This window comes from Trachurus trachurus (genome assembly GCF_905171665.1).
Source record: "Trachurus trachurus genome assembly, chromosome: 4".
NCBI lineage: Eukaryota > Metazoa > Chordata > Actinopteri > Carangiformes > Carangidae > Trachurus > Trachurus trachurus.
Genome location: NC_139898.1, coordinates 15,131,275 through 15,151,000, shown reverse-complemented (window position 1 = coordinate 15,151,000; position 19,726 = coordinate 15,131,275). Strand labels below are relative to the sequence as shown.

The following is a 19,726-nucleotide window of genomic DNA, read 5'->3' as shown; positions in this document are numbered from 1 at the left end:
AATCATTTAAGGTGAGGGGCATTTTTAATGAGTTTGCTCAGAAATTGATTTTTCACTGTAATCTTTTATTTATATGCGGCTGGCGGCTTGTCCCCGGCAAAGGGAGGGTCAGCCCTCAGAGCGCCCTGTCAAGGCCCCCACTCCCTCAAACAACACCCCAAAGCCCAGGGAAAATGGTATTCTAGCTAAGGCAAATATTGTCCTGTCTTGGCTTAAGGGGCGAAAAAGCTGTTTGCTCTAAAAAACTTGCTCTTCACTTTTTTTTTCTCAGCCGTTTAAGAGGGGAAGGCTTTCCTGAAAGATAAGTGTAAAGATAAAATTTGCTCTGCAATTATTAATACTGTTCAGTTAGTATTGATTAGAGGCATTTAATTAAATCATCTCAAGAGGTTTAGACAGCATCTTATCATTGCCACTTTAAAGCTGTATCGAAATTAAACGAACTGTACTTTAGAGACCCATTAGAAATTGACCTTCATATTTGAACCGATTTACTGATGTGATGAAATGAATCAATCTGAAGTGTGTTTTATGTATTGGTTCGACTAGATTTATCTGCTCTCCTCTTTTAAATTATTGATACTGATTTTTTAATAATTTCAGTGTATTTTGTGACAACACTTCCGAACACTGCAGGTCAATAAAACTTTTATTTAGATATAACTTCTAGCCGACATGGTTACGATGAATTTATTGAAAAGATTGATACATTTTGATGATTTAGACAAACATTATCTTGATCCTAAAAGTGACCACAGCTAAAATGTCTTGAGTTATTGCACAAAACAATTGTTTTAAACAGTTCAGAAATGGCAACTGAATGGGCATAAAATACTTTGTTAGAGATAATTTCAATTTTCTTAGAAATAAAAAACAAAATTAAATCTTTTTTTATTTCCGAGATACATGACCTAATTAGGATGTGATCAACATCACAAAAAGACAAATGTGATCAGTTTGAGAGACAGCACTTTTATTCTACAAATTTTGTAAATATAGTTGTTTTATTTTATTTGTATCACCATTTTCACTCAAATATAGATTTACAAGCTTGAATTCGATCAAAATGTAATTTTTTTACCCAAAATGCTCAATAAAATATATTTACAGCATGAATAATCAGTTGTTTTATTAATATATTTATTTGTTATCTTTTTGGTTCAAACATCTGTATAATTTGCAATATTAATACAAATATAATATTCACAAAAGTGTATTTACCTTTCCCTGTGCATTTCAGGCTCAGGCTCTAACCAAGGGCCTTAAAATATTACAGCAATGTTTTCTTCAGTTTGTGTTGTAGCTGAAATAATTATGTGACTCTAGCACCATTTAGTGGTAGATGTATGAACTACAGCAGTGCAGCCATCAAGGGCAGCGTGTCTAAGAATAATACAGGAAAACCTAGATTTAAATTGTATGATAGGTTAGAGGAACAAATTGCACCTATAATTAATAGTCAAACAGAGTGTCATGTGCTGTACAACCAGAATATTTTTCGTTTGGCCATAGAGTTATTCAGCTGGAGGATCTCGGGTCAAGAGCAGCTAGATGATGCTACTTGTTAAAGGACTGGAGAACATTCATCTTTCCTTCTCTAGCAAAATTTAAACTGTGACTGTTTCTCTACCTCTGCGTTGATTCTGCAACATGGAGACTATGATTCAAAATATGTTTTAGACTCTTGTACACAGACAATTGGAAAGAAAGTCAAATTCATTTCAAGTTACATCACTGTGTAATTTATTTCAGTTTAAGAATTACGATTAGAGACCATTACTCATGCCTCCTTTCAGTGTGTTCAAATTTGTTTTGATTTTCTTTTCTCTGATTTTTATTGTTTAAATATTGGTCCTTTAATATGGTTACAGTTAATTCATTTGTTGGTGACAGTTTCCTCACATTAATGCGGAGCTTATTACAAAGTAAAATCTGGATCAATGAGATTAGCATGAGTTTATTCCGAATAGTACTGCCGTCTAACTAGTTTGCATTTTCCTCAGTTAGGTAGAAATTTGGATCACCACCTCCTCAACTTTGTGTACATGTGTTCCATCAGCTTATCCGTAATTTGTGTTTTTCCTCAACTGTTTCTAAAGTCTGATGATTTCAATTGTTTGGTTCATTACCATTAACATTTACAGTCTCTCACACTTTCACCTTGCAACCGACTAATTTAACTTTTAGAATCGGTGACAGGATGAGGGGTATCTGCTTTCCCATGTTTTTTTTCCTTAGGTTCGGCCAGCAGAGGGCAGATTGACATAACCTGTTGCACAATGCATCCCCTCTGCATATTTCAACTGCTGTTAACTTATGTCTTCAGTACAGTATGTTGTGTGGGTATTTACTCACATTAATTTTTTCCCCCTCATTAGGGAAAATGTTTAGCTGTAACAGCTCTGGCCAGTCCTATCATAACAAGTATAACTGAATGACTGAGTGACCATGATTCTAGCATTGGTCATCTGAATGTCATGTGACTAGAGCCTGAGTTTGTCAAATATAGTTATGTGATTTTATGTTCAAAGGATAGTCCCTTGAGATGTGCCATCTCATTGTCGAGGGGATCCTTATTAACAACAAAAATATAAAACAAGAGTTCAGTCATCAATAGTGGCCTACAGGTTCATAATAGAAAGTGAACACAAAACATGATACAATATAGAGACACAGACGCCCATTTACACACACTAGTTTGGTTAAGATTAGGATGTAGGCGACTGCTTGGAAATGGTTTGGTAACTTACATGTAGTCTTACAGACTATGTTTCACATTTCACACTTGTTCCATTGTCTGACAGAACAGACAGACAGAAAAGCATGTAAATAAGAAATGCATATTGGGAATTTGGCTGAATTGAAATACTGTAGCTGAAATCTGTTGACACAAGGCTGAATGAAAATATGATGCAATGATGTCAGCAGTTTATAGCAGTTTCACAACAGTTTTCAACTACAGTACATGCTCATTTTTTTTCACATTGATATGTGTTTCAGATCCAGGCTTTGACCTAGTCATGTCAACAGTTTATAATAGTGTTATTTTTGTATATATGATGACATACATTTTGTAATTTGCCAACCTGAAATGTACACACATCACAAAGCATCAGCACAGTTACCCCTGGGTTCATGAAAGTGCACAGGGTCTGTCAAATAATACATAAATGATTGGATAAACTGATGCCACATACTTCATCTGCACAGTTTACTGCAGTGATGCAAAGTTAACTGAGATGTGTTGATTTCACAAATAACAGGAATGTACACGGAGAGCCCGCAGGCAGGGGGAATCTATCTTTCAGCACCGCTGGCTCCCTCTATTGATTTATTCTATTTTGCTTCCAGCCTTGGTCATAAACTTCAATCCAAATGATCTGTCCACTGAAAAGAAAGACGTCTTGAACACTTCATTGGTTTTCAAAGTTTATTTTTTCATTTTTCCTCAAAAAGCAAGAAAATATACTCTTTTCTTCCAGAAATAATAAATATACAATATTTCTTTATGAACAAAATGCACAATTTACAAAAGTGGCAACTGAGTGCTCCACCTCCTACACAGTACTGTTTGACTGTATGCATTCAACTCATTTATCACAGAGTTATATGTTATTAGTCTATTCTATTCTCATTATTAATGTCAGTCTTATTTATCTATACATTATTACAGTTTTTATTAGGTAGAAGACTCCACCAAACAAACTCTTCCAAGTTACAGTCTTCATTGTGCTATGTGTTTGTTATTCTACCATAATACTTTCATGAGGTTTGAAGACTCCACCCTGTTCAGTCCAACACAGTCCGTTCATGGCTGAGAGCTTATTCCACACGTTTTGAGACTTGGCATTTCGGCAGCTTGGAGCTGAGCCCTCCCTGTGGTGGAGGCTCACAGCAGAATTGTCCCACATCAGGATGCCGTGTCCTGACTGAAGACACTCCTCCATCTCTTGTCTGCAGGTGCTGATGTTCATTCCTTGTTTATCAGGTACATTCCACTGCTCTGGTATGGACGCAGCAGTGTCTGAGTGTTTGTCTATGAGATAACGCTGTCTTGTGGTCAGGAGGTAAACAGCATATGTGATGAGATCCAGGCTAAAAGACAAGACAGTGTGAGTGCGCTGTGGACTGAGGCTGGCTGAGCCGAGCTGGGACTAGGTGACGTGGAGGAAGGTGGAGCCGGTTGTCGCTCTGTGGCGTAGATGTCCGTCAGTCTGCGCTGCTCTTGATGGGTCAGCGGAGGCTCTACAGTCACATAGCCGTTGATTATCCTCACATTAGGTGGTGGGGTAGTGCTGGACAAAAGAAGATACAAACAATCAGGATTCAGTCGGTAACAACAGTGAAATGTTTTATGCAGGAGAGGATGAGGATACCACCACCCACTATTTGACCTCTGACAAGAACGTCACTGGACTATAGAGGCATTATTGTCATTTTCTGCAGTGAATCTTCAGGTTATTGTATATTTGGGCTTTTTAGGCCATAAATTCATAGGACAGCTGTAGAGAGACAGGAAATGGGGAAATGGAGAGGTAGAATGACACGCAGCAAAGGGCCACGGGAGGAATCAACCCGAGGCTGCTGCGGCGAGAACTAATAGCCCCATGCATATGAAGCTCTACCCACTGAGTTAAATGACACCCCGTAATAACTTAAAATAAATAATGATAAATAAAACTGTAGTATGTTCTCTGCAATGGTTCATGTTGACCTGTTATGACCTTATGAACTGTATTATGTGAAGACGCCAGAAATGCGTTTTTTGCAGAAGTGTTCTAACACTCTGTAGGTAATGGTTTTTAAGTCAGAGTAAGATCTGTAGAGGTTAGAGGAAATTAACTCCATACATCTGTAAATCAGCCGGCCACCACAGATATCTTACCCATCCCCAATGCGAACCCACAGGTCACTGAAGAGGCGAGGCCGCCCGTGGCCACGGTGAACTTTCCGCGGCCGTTTGTGCCGCCCAAACTCCTCCAGCTGGCTCAGGCTGTCGGGGAGCAGAATGTGTGGCAGCTCGTCATCTCCAAGTCCAGGGATGTTCTCCAGGTCGTCCAGGTCCAGCTCTGTCTCTGATGAACTGGTCTGCCAGCCGGTGGGAGCTGCCGTGCTGGTTTCTACGCTCTCCTCGCTGGACCCTGCTGCAGCATCCTCAGCTGGTTTACTCCTAGAGCAGGTGGAAGACATGACACAAAGTATATCAAGTTAGTTTATACTTCAGATTTTTTTGAGCATAATCCTAGATGTGTTTTAAGTATGACTGAAACCTTTGTTTCTAGGGCTTGTTTCACTCTTCTAATATTTCAAACCTGCAGCAAATGAATGTTATTGTTTGTGGTTTCCCCTAACTCCATCAAGGACTCGACCACCACATAGGATGCCGTGCCCTATAAATGCTGCACTGAGTGGCAGAAATACCCAACAGGCAACGCTGGAGGAAGTTGTAACTCATGTGACCGTACAGCTGCGTCAAAACTGACATGCGTCCACAGCGGACCACCCAGAATCTCCGTCCTTTCCTTGACAGCTTTAGCAACGCTTCTCTTTCTTCCACGCGTTAACTCGTACTTTCTCTGCTTTCCACTTTGTGTTTCAAGGTGGAACAACACAAAGAACCTACTACACACATCATGTAAACTGAAACAAGCGGTGGAAAGTAAAGAAAAACCCAAAAAACTACAGTAACAGGATTTCCTATGTTGATGTCAAATTTTCAAATGACCAAACATTTGATGGAGTGTTTTAGTCACCATTTCCACTAGCTTTGTTTCTGCAGTCTTCATAAATTTGATGGTCTGCACTTTTACTACAGGCCTCAGAAACCCCCATCCAGGTCTTGATGGCTTGGTTAGGGTGATGATAGCTCCAGGCCTGTGGTCAAGCTACTGTGGAGCCAAGCCCAGCTGTAGTCTGCTCTGTCAGTCAGTCATATAATCACTCTTTAAGACCTTTTTGCCAGTCGTGTCCAAACCCTCCAGCTCTGAGGCTAAAAGCTTTCATAAACACCTCTCATGCAAGCAATCTTGCGGTGTTTTTCCTCGCCTGTCACATCACCTTGTATCAGGGAGCTGAAAGTGTGTGCGTGCGTGCACACATTTAAGTGTGTGGTCGTGCTGTAGTGTGTGTGTATGTGTGCGCGCGGCATACACGAGTGCTTTGAGACCACAGCATGTCAGTCCACTTGTCAGCTTTTAAAACCAGAACCACTGGCTGAAGCCCACAGCTCTGCACACAGGGTGGTGGGAGATAGGGAAGGCTACGTTTACAGCTGCAATTTGCTGCGAGAAGTTTGTAAAAGCCTCGGCTGGATGGTGGGCTGGGGATGTTGTTACTGTTTTTAAAGAGATTCCCCTTGTTGTGCCTTGTTTTTTCCATTTTCAGCCCGATTCAAGTGGCTGTTGTTACTATTTTATGGGCCCACGGATCAACCCCCTAGGTGAGAGGGGAGCCACTCTGTGCCAAAGGGTACAAACACACACTCACACACGCACACAGTGTGATATAAAGAGGGATTGTGGAGGGTTTTTTGTGAAGAAATGCTGCAGGATACAAGCCAAATCTGTGTGTGAGGTGTATGAGTTTGCATGTGTGCAACTCCGTAGACCTGCTCCTTGGCATTGTGCATCACACCACTCACCCTCCATATACACGTAAGTGTGTCTGTGTATGTTGTGTTTGTGTTACAGCCCAGAGGTTGTAGTTTCGAGTGTTTGTTCCTCGTGTGCGTCAGGTGCTGCCCCTCCTCCCTGGAGCTGCTTAACACTCCTATCGCCAGTCACCAGGTTATATAAAGGAGAGAGGCGGACCAGTCGCCGCCAGTTGGCCGTTTCGGCAGCGTGTGTTGGTTTGGTTGGAGAGTCGTCCTCACTTTTGGAGAACTTGCCCTTAGATTACTGTATTTGTGGTGTTTGTTGTTGTCTTTAGGTTGCTGCCTTCTTTTGCAAATAAAGCCATGTTTTACTGACAGCTCCTGTGTTCCATCACTCCTCTTACCCGGTAGTTTGACTTTATGTTACTCCCCTCATCCCTTAGTCGTTTGGGGTTCGTAACAGTTTGTGTTGACTGTTGTACCAGTGGCTGCTGAGAACAGACAGAACACCACTGGCAGCGCTCCTCTTGGCAGGCAGAGGAGGGAGAGGGAGGGAGGGAGGGAGGGAGCAAGGGAGGAAGGTGAGGGAGTTGATGAGCTATCAAAGGATTCCTGCATAGCTTAGCTTTATTTGTTACAGAGCACATTTTGGAAAGAGTCTGTCACAGTACATATTACCATAACATTATCAGTCTGATCCTGGTACATAATCACACCCTCCTTGTCTTTTTCCATTCATTATCTTGTCAGGTTAGAAGACTCCTGGTTTAGTTTCAAAGTGTAACCTGTGACTGATTTACTGCACAGAACTGGAATCATCCATTTGCTCGACGATGATTTGATTACACTGCAATTATTTAACCCCCAAAATAGAATATGCATTGTCAACACTTCTAACCAGCTTTTGGCTTTTGTTGTTTTTCAATAACAGATTTTTCTTTGTTTCTTTGTAACCATAGTACTTTAATTGAATGACATGCTCGACCATCTGTTACAATACACTCTCCTCTCTGCTTACTCACTCTGTAGCTGGCTCTTGGTGATCAGAGGGCATGTGATCAATCTCGTAGCCCTCTTGCCTGAGGATGTCAAGCACACTGTGGTTCCCCAGGAAGTGACCTGAAGGTAGACAAAAGCAAAGACACAAAGAATTAAGGCCAGGGCAGATTTAAGAGCGGCAAGATCCAGTTGAAACAAGTCTTTGCTGGGCACAGGCTTTGTCTTTATGACTGGTTACAATCTGGATTGGGTTTCATAGTAAAATATTTTGATGCGAAAATCAGCAACTCAATCTTCCACAGAGTTTTTTCGGTGGAGGTGTTTCTCAAGGGATGGCGATAGCCCAGACGGACATATCTCAACAGTCGAGCAATGTATTTTGTCCACATGTTCATGTTCCCCAGAGGATGAACTCCAGGCAATCCTCCGACTTTTCTGGATCGCCATCATGTGGCTGACTTACAGTACAGTATGTTGTTTTTAGGGAACATATCAACAACTACATGGATCAGTGGGTTCATTCTAATAACTTTTGTGTTTGATTAACATACCGGTAATTATCTTTCATTTACATCACCCTTACACAAGCAAACACCCATCTCGTTACACTTTCATGCTCAAAAAATATTACTCCAAATAGTCTCCTTTTCTATGTCTTTGGATGTATGATCTTCAACACCGGGAAAAGACTGATGCCCCACCAAAGAGGGTATTTATTTTTTCCACTCACAGAGATTCATTCAGTCTGTGGCAGCAACAGAAGAAAGAATGATAATATTTACACATTACACATCTACTGGACCCACTTGTTGCTCTCTAATAACCCCATATTGTGGGCACTCAATCTCCTACCTGCCCTCCACCCCTCTCTTCCTTTCCTTCACCTTGGTTCCTTCAGTCTAACATCAAACATGTGGGCCGCAGCACCACACTGATGAAAGCTGTTTCTTTTTTTATTTCTCCCATCAGCCAATACTCCTTTGCGTCACTCAACCCAGCAATAAGCTGTAATGTACCCTGACATCACGCCCCGACAGAAGAATTCATATTTGTGCTCACACATATACACAAACCTGCACATACAAAAATTTGCACATACACACACACAGAGGAATTCAAACACTCACACACCTCAGCTCTCTCCCACAGCTTATTAACAACACGTTGACAATATTCAAGCCTCTTGCTTGCTTTTTGTTAGGGCCCTGTGCTCCCACTCAGCTCCTCACCCCCCCTGCCAATTTTATCATTATAATGTTCCTGATCATTCCTGAAAGTCAAAGAAAAAGGCACGCGGTGTTACACTTTCTTGGCAGCCGAGTTCAAAGGCAGTGGTGGGATAGGCTGCGGAGTGAGAGGAGGCTTCTAACAACAGTGTCGGCAAGATCAGATGGGATTACACAGGGGGGAGAGCGTGAGGTTTTAACTTGGTGAAAATGGGTGTATGTATTTGTGCGTATGTGTGTGCATGTGTGCATATTTTTTGTTTATGCAGACTAAATATCCTCACATCCTAAATATCATTTCTGTCCTTGTTTTCAGAGTAATTATTATATTCTCCATGCAACAAAAGCAACCAAATAACACTCTAATAAATGCTGGATGTCAGTCAGTCAGTCAGTCAGTCAGTCAGTCAGTCAGTCAGTCAGTCAGTCTACCACTTTGGTTAAGAGTGAAATATTTCTACAGTTATTGTACAGATTGCCAGGAAATGTTGTACATGCCAGCACTGGAAAAGGCTGGTGATCCCTTCACTTTTCATTTGGGGCCATCATCAGTTTAAAATGTCTTTTTTTCCCCCTTATTAAGTGTTTTTACCGCAAAATACACAACAAAAAGTCTCACTACACAAATGCCTGCCCTGTATACTTTCACTACCAAGAGTAATTCTCTCCTCTTCTCTAACATTCTTCCTCTCTTTCTTTCATCCCTTTCTCCTCACAAGACGCTGGGGCCAAAGTCAGCTCACGCAGCGACTGCACGCTGACAGATTCAACCACCCTCATATCTGTGTCAAGCAGCTATTTCATTAATTTCTGGGGGCCGGGGGCAGAGAAGAACATCCCCTGTGTGTTTGCTGAGTGTGAGGTCAAGCTGACTGTTTGATGTGCTGACTTGATTTCCTCTGCGTTGCCGTCAAGGCTAATGCACACAGACAGAGCAGCGTGTGCATGTGCGTGTTTGTTTGTTTGTATGATGAAATTGCAGTTTTCCTTCACAGTCGACAGACTACCACATGGTTTTCATTTCTGAGACACACCTGCTGTAAATTTGACGTTCTTCAAACGTTCAATCTGCTGAGTATTCATTTCAGCATAAACTCCACTTGTTGTTTGCAGGATGCCGTAAACATGCACCCACTCTGTAAACAACCTACTGTGCTTTTAGTCTGTAATGCAAGGCCAAAAAAGCCATGAATATCCTCCAGACAGACCTACACACTCTTCGCACACGTGCATCCAGGCACACATAAACATGCTGTCTTTCACACAGGGGGAAAACCAGCCATTCTCAAATTTTGGTAACTTTTCTGTTTGAACCTAAATTGCGGGATTGCGTGGTTCTCCATGACTTGGCCCAATTTTTCAAACAAACAAAGATGTTTTTCTGACTTCTCCAAATCTGGTATTTTGGAAAAAAGTTGAATCACTAGCTTTTCATCTGACAACGGTGGCGTGTGTATTGTTTAGTTCTGTGTATTTTTGTGGTTCATCCTTGAGTGGGTGAATGACCGAGTACAGACATGGCTCTTTCCATACAGATGTGTGTGTGTGTGTGTTTGTGTGTGTGTGGCTAGACTAGTGTATTTGTTTGTGGAGTATCCAGACAGTAAACAGTGTGGTGCTTCTGAAGCAGAGAGCAGGCCCAACAAACAGCTCCATTAGCCAAGATGTAATGAGAGATCAGCTGACTCCTAAACGCTCCCCTGCTGCATGTAGTGCACGTAGGCTGGCTGCACCGGTAGCACACTGTAAAACATGCTGCTGTTCTGTGTTAAACTCTTGTTTATAGTTAATTACAGAAGCAGAAGACCTTTTTTTTGGCACAAATACAAATTTCTTGAAAGCTTTCTTATTCTCGCATATATGTATCAGTGTTTCCTGAACAAAATATTCTCATACACATGAAGTGATGAGGGCTTTAACTGGAGGTTCATCTAAAAAGAGTGGCGTGTGTTCACAAACAAAGAAAAATATAACGTATAGAAACATATACCAATATGCCATACTACATAACAATATACAGAATCTACCATATTCTGCTTTTCTCTTTTCCTACTAACAGACCGCAATAGAAAATGGACACCATGACTTTGGAATGCCACTGCCAATTAGGCTTAATATAGAGAAAGCAAAGTGTTATTGCAAAGATTTAATACTTATTGTTTCTTTTCCAAAATCCTCTTAGAGCTATATCACCACCATCTGCAAATTGTTTTGATGTTTTGCAGCTGTGAGCAGCTCCTCTTTTTTCCACCATTAAGGCTTTTATGGTTATGCTGAGGCCCTCAGAGCCTTTGGTTAAGGGTTAGGGAAAGATCATGGTCTTGGTTAAGTACAGAAATAAATGAAATACTGTTTACTTACTTATTAACATTTATTTAAGAGAGTGTGTTGCCTAAACCTAACCACACGCTGGACTCAGGATGTTAACTCCCAGCCTCCAGTTTTAAAGCCATGCATGCTGTGCATACCCGTCACCCCCAACCTCAACACCCTCCACACATCTTCATCATCTTCATCTCTTGAAAAAAAAACAAAAAAACATGCCACTTCTTATTGAATAATCCAGGCAGCCATTACATTTACGCTACTATTATGTATTATGTCATGTTATTTGGCTAATGTGTTTCATTTCCAGTATTGGACAGTGCTTCATCCGTTACCTCAAAATTCAAGCATTTTTGAAAATGCATTTTGACTTTTCTAACATTAGTAATTATATTCAAGTGTGAACTACATACTCATAACCAGCTTGTGGTTATTTCTTTTAATAACTGAACTGAGCACAGCTTGTTTATCGTCTTTTATCTACCAACTGATGTGTGCATGCAGACTACAACAGAAGCAACCTTACTCATATCTTGTGGCCTTAAACCACATACCATCACGGAACAGTCAGTTTTTTTCGTGCCAGTCTGCTCTAATGAAGCTAATAAGCCTAGAAAATAAAATAAGTGAAATAATTGTGGTATAGCAGCAATCACTTTTTGCAGTGTGCACAGTACCTTACAGGGTGTTTCCCATTTCTTCTTCCCCCGGCTCTCGAGAGCAGAGTTAATGACCCAGTTACTCCTGTTTAATAACCTTTCCATCCCTGATTCCCACTTACAGTAGCTACTTAATGTACTTCACTTCTTCCTCTGTCTGTCGTTGTTTACTTTTGCCACCTCATGTCTCCAGGCTGCCTCTTATCTCTTCCAGACAGACCAGTCATGGCCTCTTGTACCGTCACTGGCTGTCTGGCTCTCACTGTGTTTCTGTCTATCCTCTCTTTGTTTGTCCCCAGTCTGTCAATTTTTCCTCTCTTCTCTCTCTGCAAAAAGTTGTTCACAAATGCATTAGTGTGTGTTGCAAAAATAAGTGTTGCATGTCTCTCTGGTTGCCACCCACGCTTGACTTGGGCCATGTCAGCACCTCTTTTTTCACACTGAGCCTTGGCTCCTTCCCCTCCTTCTATCTCTCTAGCCCCCTTTTCCATCTCTCCATCACTGGCTCAGTCTCCTCACCACTCCCTTTCTGTCTCTGTGCTCTATACATCCATCTCTCCTTCCTTTCCATTCTACATCCCCGTGGACAACATTCAAAATGAAGGGAGAAGTTTGGAGTGGAGCAGGAAGAGAGAGGAAAATGGAAACAGCTCGGGAGATTTATCCAAAATGAAAAAGTTATGTTATTTTTCAGTTTTTGTACAAACAAATGTGTTTGCAATTACGTTGTGTAAACAATGGATCAACTGATATGCACTAGTGGTTTAGAAAAAAATCCCACATGGCTTGCAAGCAGACCACCTCTTATGAAAATTGCACAAACACTAAAAAAGGATGAGCAAATGTAAAAAGGAGGAGAGGATGAAAAGACAATTTAATGGTGGTGAGTACAAAGTGGGAGGGAGACAAAAGGGATAGACGGACATTGAGCGTGCGTTGAGGGAGCGACTAGAGATGGAGAGAGAGAGAGTGAGGGAGGATAGAGGGAGGATAGAAGGCGAGCGTGACCGGAGGGCGAGGAGGATTGCATTGACGTATACCCTCCACCCAGCCGGAATGCGTGCTGGGCACTGTTGCTACATCATGGTGCAAACAAACACAAGCTGTTGCCTCCGAGCCGTTCGAGCAACAGATGAAAGTGAGATGCAAATATGAGGTTAAACAGAGAGAGAAAGAGAGAGATTTTTATTTTTCCTCTCTCATCACTGCGTCCTAACCCACTATTTTATAGTTGACATGGGCGTGTTCCTCCTTCAGATTTGTTTTGAAACGTGTTCCAGTCCAGAGTGTGTACGCAGGCTGAGGTGATGGGGGGAAAATTTCTCTCATCACCATGTGTTTGTGAATGTGTGTGACTAAGCCCGTAGGTGTCAAATGGGTGACAAATTAAAGGAAAACCCAACATGTAGGTGTTGGACCACCAGGAGTCGTTAGTACTGCTGGTTTTCATCGATTCATAGAGTCTCTGAACTCAACTCAGTGATGAATATATTTCTGCCAAAAGATATTCCCTCGTGTGACGTTTTGATGATGTCGGTGGAGAAGGCTGATTCACATGTTGATCCGAAATCTCCCTCAGTTGGACAATTTACCATAGTTGTTTTTAGTTTGAATTAACAAGGACAAAAGTGTAAAGTATGGATTAAGCTATGTGTGTGTATGCTTTAAGTGTGAGCTGCAACAATAAGTATGCAAAGCTTACCATCGTAACACACACAGGGCAAAGAGCATATTTTTAGTTAACCACATTGTTCTATTCAGGACTGAAATACTCAACCTATGGGATACGACCAGGGCCATTGCTAGGAATTCTAGGCCCCCTGAAAGAATACTAAATTGGGCCCCTTCATGTCCCCTAACTTTTTTACTTTTTTTCTTAGACTACGTATGTATTATCATTTTTATTTACTTTGTTTTGATGCTAATGCAACATTACTATGAGTATTAGTCAGGGTCTTATGCAGACTAATTCACTCATAAAAAGATTAGACAACTGGGGTTTTGTGGGCCCTACTGGGCGCTGGGCCCCTAGAATTATCATCACCTTTGTCCAGATTTCTACCGAGCTATCTCTTCTCTAGTAAACTCCCCTCTGGAAGGGTATAGCCAGGACAGTACGGCGGGAACAACTCAAGTCTCTTTTCTTTTCTTCTTTTATTTTTGTTCACACACGGTATCCGATGGTTAGCCTGCCTGCTACAGCTAACATTTCACCGTGGGTTTAGCTTGACTAGCTTCGACTAGTAAATAGGTTCGACTAGGTTGTAAACCTAAAAGGTAAACACAAACACAAAATGTACTGTAAACATCATACAGATATTCATATTAAATTATTTCTAGTTCACAGTTGCATTGAACATTACTCACCGACGAGGCGTACCGGTCCTGACAATAACTCACTCAGAAATGAGGTAGAAAAAAAAGGTCTATGCCTTGTGGCACACTGCGCATGCTCCTACGCACGCGGTCTGGGAGTGCACTTAACACGTATCACGCGTGATCAATGAATTAACAGCAACGGCTGCTGGAAAGTTCTACACCTCCCACTTGGTCTACTGATTCTTGAATCCAAGTAGGCCACTATAACTATCTTAAACAAGTAGACTCTAGATATGAACTTTACCTATATATTCATACACATTCACATTCTTAGATATGAATTAGCTACATGTCAATATTAACTGAACTGTAAGTTCAAGGTACTTTAATGTCCATAAACAACATGCTATGTCCTTGACGACATTGTCCGATCCTTCACCGAAACACCCCACCAGCCTCCTAATGTCCATGTGGAGGATGGTGGGGGGGGGGTCTTGATCCTTTACCGAAACACACCACATGGAGGGGATCCATAACCGAAACACACCATGTGGCGGGGACCTTACACTTGTTCCTCCACTGGTAATAGAACCACCAGCCTCCTAACGTCCCTGTGGAGGATGGTGGATGGGAAGTTCCCCACACTTTGGCTTCTCTTAGACTGTCCGCTGGTAACTGGGCAGCTTTGGCATGTCCTCACCCTCACATCTCGTACTACACCCTTTGCGTCAGGGCAGGCCTCCAGTACTCGACCCAGCCTGAACCGGCCCCTCAGCGCATTCTGGTCAGCTAACCACACCAGGTCTCCTGCTGCGACGTTTCTGGCAGGCGCGTGCCACTTCTGGCGGACGAATAGACCTGGACCCGCCAGTTGACTCCACCGCTTCCAGAACTTGTCGACCTCGATCTGGATCGCTCTTAGACGTACGACAGGGTAAGTAGGATACTCGAACCCCTGCGTGTCCCCGCTGGGTCCTGCGCGTCCAAGCAGAAGTGTGTTGGGAGTTATGACTTCCACAGTTTCGTCTTGTACTTGGGCCTTAGCTCCAATTGGTCTCTTGTTTGACAGGTTAGCTGCCAGATAGAGCAGGGTCTGGAACTCCAGCGTTGTTAGGTTACCTTCTTCGCCAACGCTGCTTAACGCTCTCTTGAGTACATGGACTGCCGCTTCTGCAGCCCCATTTCGGTGGGGAGAGTCTGCTGGATGAAACACCCACGTCCAGTCAGTTCCTGTAGCTGCTGCTTTCTTCTGGACATGATCCTTGTCGATACTACTAAGAAACTCATAAAGCTCCTGCAATACCGGCCTGGCGCCCACAAAGTTAGTCCCTTGATCCGACCAAAGCTTTCTTGGGTGACCCCTGAGAGCCGTGAAGCGATGGTACACTTTCAGGAATCCTTCTGTCGACAAGTCTTCCACAATGTCGGCATGCACTGCCCTCGAAGCCATACAGCTCAACACCACACTCCAGACTTTCATCTTTGTCCGTCGTTTCACGGTGTCTCTGACAAGGTAGGGGCCAAAGAGGTCAAGTGTCGTAAACTCAAAGGGTGCCGCTGGTTCGGTTCGTTCGAGGGGAAGCTCACTCATCACCTGTCTGCACATCCTCGCTTTGGTTCTTCGACAGTGCATACAGGCGTCAATAACATTTCTGGCGATCCTCGGTCCCTGCACAACCCATGCTCTAGATCTCACTCGGAGGAGTGTGCCAGCAACACCTTCGTGGTTAGCTTCATGGGCCACCCGTGTGAGAAGGGTACTAATCCACGCTTTGTAGGGAACCAGGGGCACACCGGTCTCTCCCTGCGCAATGGTCTGGACTCTGCCATAGCATCGCAGGAGCCCTGAAGCTTCATCTTTTCTGACAACGAGCCTCTCTATTGTCGACACAGGAAACGTAACTCCCTTCTGGGCAGCTAGGCACAGGTCTAGGAAAGCAGTTTCGAGTTCTTGCACTGTCAGCACCGCCTCCCACTTTGATGTTATAGGGGTTCTCCCTATACAGGCCAACCACTTCTTCACGGCTCTGCGGACATAACCGACTACTCCACAGAGTTTAGCGAGAGAGCTGTACCTTGTTGGATCCACTTGGGCTATGAGCAAGGCTCCCCACAGCACCTCTGCTTGCTTGGCCTCATCTGAGGTCAATTTCACTCCATCACTTGAGGACTCCGGAGACTTGCTAGCTTCACCTGTGACCACTGGAACTTCACCACCAGGTCTGTCAGGGTTTAACAGCTTCTTCGCTCGAGCTCTGGTGAGGACTGCTGAAAACGCTTTTCTCTGGAGTTTAACTACCATCTCTCTGGCGTTAGCTGCCACTTCTGAGGCGGATTTCATGGGCCAATCTTCGACTGGACAAGACAGGAAGCTAGGACCCTTCTGCCACACAGAGTTTTCATCCAACTGTTCAGGAGAGCATCCCCTTGTGACTAGATCAGCGATGTTGACTTCTCCTGGGATCCACCACCAGTCAGTTACGGGCCCAGCTTTCTGAATCTCTCCGATTCGGTTCGCGAAGAATGTCTGGAATCCGTAGCTCTCTCTCTGGATAGCTCCTAGCACCGTCTGACTGTCAATGAAGTGAAACCACTTCTCCACGTCCAGTCGCCCATGCTTCAATACGTACCCTTTCAGGCGTGCGGCGAATACAGCCCCGCAGACCTCAGCCTTGACCGCGTCTCCTTTCTGGTCGAGCGGGGTTAGCTTGGCTTTCGACTCCACCAGCCGGACGACCACACCATCTGACGTCTCCCATCGCAAATACAGTACAGCACCATAGGACTCACAGCTCCCGTCAGAAAACGTGATGCCCCAAGGCTTACCCCTCCAGCCGGAGGGCGTGAGACTTCGGTGGAACCTGATGCTGCTCAGACGAGCGTACTCCTTAAACAGCTCGATTGCTCTCCCTCGGAGCTCGTCAGAAAGAGGTTCATCCCAGGTGTCCTTTGTGAGCTTGCCTGCTTCCTGGAAGGCTCTTCTCACAAGAATCACTCCTTTTTGTTTCACAGGTGACGCTAGACCGATTGGGTCGTACAGACCAGCGATCTGGCTCAGTAGAACACGACGAGTCAGTGGGTTTGGTGTTTTTACTTCCACTTCTTCTTCCGTGAGGTCAACCTCTGTTCTCATCTTCTTCTTCCTTCTGGAGAAGTTAATGGAGACCATCACGAAGAGTCTGTCCTCTTGCACGAGGTAGCCAACCCCCAAGGCTTTGTTATCCTCTTCCCTTAGCTGGTTGGGCAATACTAGAGTCAGCGGCTTGGACTCTGTCCCCTCCTGCCTCCCACTATAACCGGACCGGACCCAGGGTTTAAGATAGAAGCCTCCTGCTCTCAGTATCTTCTCCACTCCCTCTAGGATCTTGTCTAGACACTGTGGGTCATTGTGAGACGTGAGGAGGTCATCGACGTAGGAGTCTTCCTCGATGACTCTTCTTTCCTCCTCCATGTCAGAGAACTGGGGTAACTTGGCGGTCTCTCGCATGGCTACCTGCGCGATGCACCCCGCCGGTTTGTCTCCCATGTTCACTCTCACAACAGCGTAGTCCTCAATCTCATCTGTTGGTGAGTCTCTCCACAAGAACCGATGCACATGGACCTCTTGTTCCTCCAGCCATACAGAATTATACATCTTGGTGATGTCTCCGATGGCTGCGTGCTCTCCTTCTCGGAATCTGAGAAGCACTGCCCTGATGGGATTAAGAACGTCTGGGCCTTTGTGTAAAATGCTGTTCATACTCACACCTCTGTACTCCTGACTGCTATTCCAGACGAGGCGCACTGGCGTAGTCACTGAGTGGGGGTTTGGTGCGGTTAGATGGCTCACCCACCACACGGCACCTTTCCAGCCGTCCATCACGTCCTTGGTGAGCTTAACAGCAGCTCCCCTCCCCACCATCTCGTGGACTTGTCTCATGTAGGCCTCCTTCCACATGGGGTCTTTCATGAGCCGCTTCTCAGCCCTCAAGAACGTTGCTTCCACGGCTTTTCGGTTGTTAGGAAGAGAGGCTGGTTCCTCCTTCCAAGGATACTTCGCATCCCAGTGCGGCTTGTTGCTGTGAGTGTCACTTTCTCGGTAGGTCAGGCCAGCTCGTATTATCTCCAGCTCCTTCTCGTCGGCCAGCGACATCTCCTTTCCTCCCGGTGGGCACTTGCCACAGCGACACCCTCCGCAGGCGGGGTCACAGGCAGCTCCGATGCTGTCCCACTTTAGCCACTCAAGAACCTCCTTATTGCAAGCTGCTGTCGTCCGGACTTCCAGGCAGCTTTCTTGTTCCTGGTGGCTTTCTGTCTTTCCCGCAAAGTGTTCTTCAACTTTAACGGCTACTGTCTTCATGGAGTGAGCGAAGTGCGTCTTTGAGCGCCAGGTGGTTACTTCAACCTCTTCGAAAAGATCTGGATGCACACCACTCACAGTTTTGCCCAGAGGACCGTCCCATAGCACCAGGTCACCAGCTCTTTGCAGTCTCTGTGGGGCTAATCTGCCTTCTCGAGTACTGATCAGTAGATCTATCTTCTCTGGACGGGACAGTTCTCCTGGCTTCACCTCCGGGAAGAACTGCTCCAACCGCTCTGATGTCACCACTCGATCCACTTTGGCGATGTTCTCCATCCCGTAGCAGATCATCTCGTGGAGCTTCAAGGTCCCTCGTGAAGTCCACACCTTTATTGTCACAAGATACCTTTTTGTGTCGACTTTCACCTTCATCGTGCCAACACCATACACAACAAGCGAGATCGGTACACCAATCAGTCCGAGTCTCTCCGCAGCTTGATGTGTGATGTAATTAGTGTCTGAGGCGAGATCGACCAAGGCTCCAAGACCGTCTCCTCTCTTCGTTGTGACAGGTACGAGCATCATGAGAACAGGATGCTCCTTTAAGCCGCTCTGTTCTATCGGATCCTTGCCAGTAAACACTCTTGATGTTGCCTTGTTTGTACAGGCTCTGCGGACAGCTTCCAGCTGGCGGGGAGTCAGTCCTAACTCGGCGAACACAGCCTCTTGCTCCTCTGTTGGACCACGAGGTCCCTTCTTTTCCTCTGCTTTGTTCTCCCTCTTAGCAGCATCCCTCTTTGTTGGTGCTTTAGTGCAGAGGAAGTAGTGGTGGTCCGCTGGAGTGTCACCTTTCCTACACTCCTCCTTGCGACAGAGGAACTTTGGAGTACAGGTGCCGTCAACTCTGTGAACATCCAGGCACTTTGTGCATGCTCTTGCTTGTTTCACATGTGCTTTCTTCTCTGGAACGGTGGCTTTCCTGAAAACTTTACAGCGAAACAGTTTTCCTCCATGTTCTTCATCACCACACACAGCACATGGTAACAGCGGGGAGTCTCTCTTAATTTCACTCGCTGTAGTCTTTGTGAACGACTTCTTTTCTCTCCTTCTGTCACTTGGTTTCTCCCGGTAGCTTGGTCTCTCAGGAGCGTTAGCCGACCATGGCTTGCTGGGTAGCAACTGTTCCAACCTCACGAGTAACGACTTTTGGTCTTCCAGGAACAGTAAGAGCCTGTCGAAACGGTTTCCTGGATGGACATTGTTACCAGGGTTTCGTACACACATCAACCACTCTCTCTTCATGACATCAGGTAGTTTGCTTTCTAGA

General features: G+C 44.4%; 1 protein-coding gene across 2 annotated transcripts in view; it reads right to left on the bottom strand.

Moving 5' to 3' along the window:
• Nucleotides 1-4,060: 4,060 nt before the first annotated feature.
• Nucleotides 4,061-19,726, bottom strand: part of trabd2b (TraB domain containing 2B) — a gene marked incomplete at both ends in the record, with an annotated part of 76,545 nt that continues 60,879 nt past the window's right edge. The window contains 3 exons of one of the 2 annotated variants that reach the window (XM_083970845.1): nucleotides 4,061-4,295; nucleotides 4,886-5,170; nucleotides 7,615-7,711. In XM_083970845.1, coding sequence (XP_083826971.1) covers nucleotides 4,061-4,295; nucleotides 4,886-5,170; nucleotides 7,615-7,711 — 617 coding nt within the window. The remainder of the gene's footprint in view (nucleotides 4,296-4,885; nucleotides 5,171-7,614; nucleotides 7,712-19,726) is intronic. The other variant, XM_083970846.1, reaches the window with a different exon arrangement.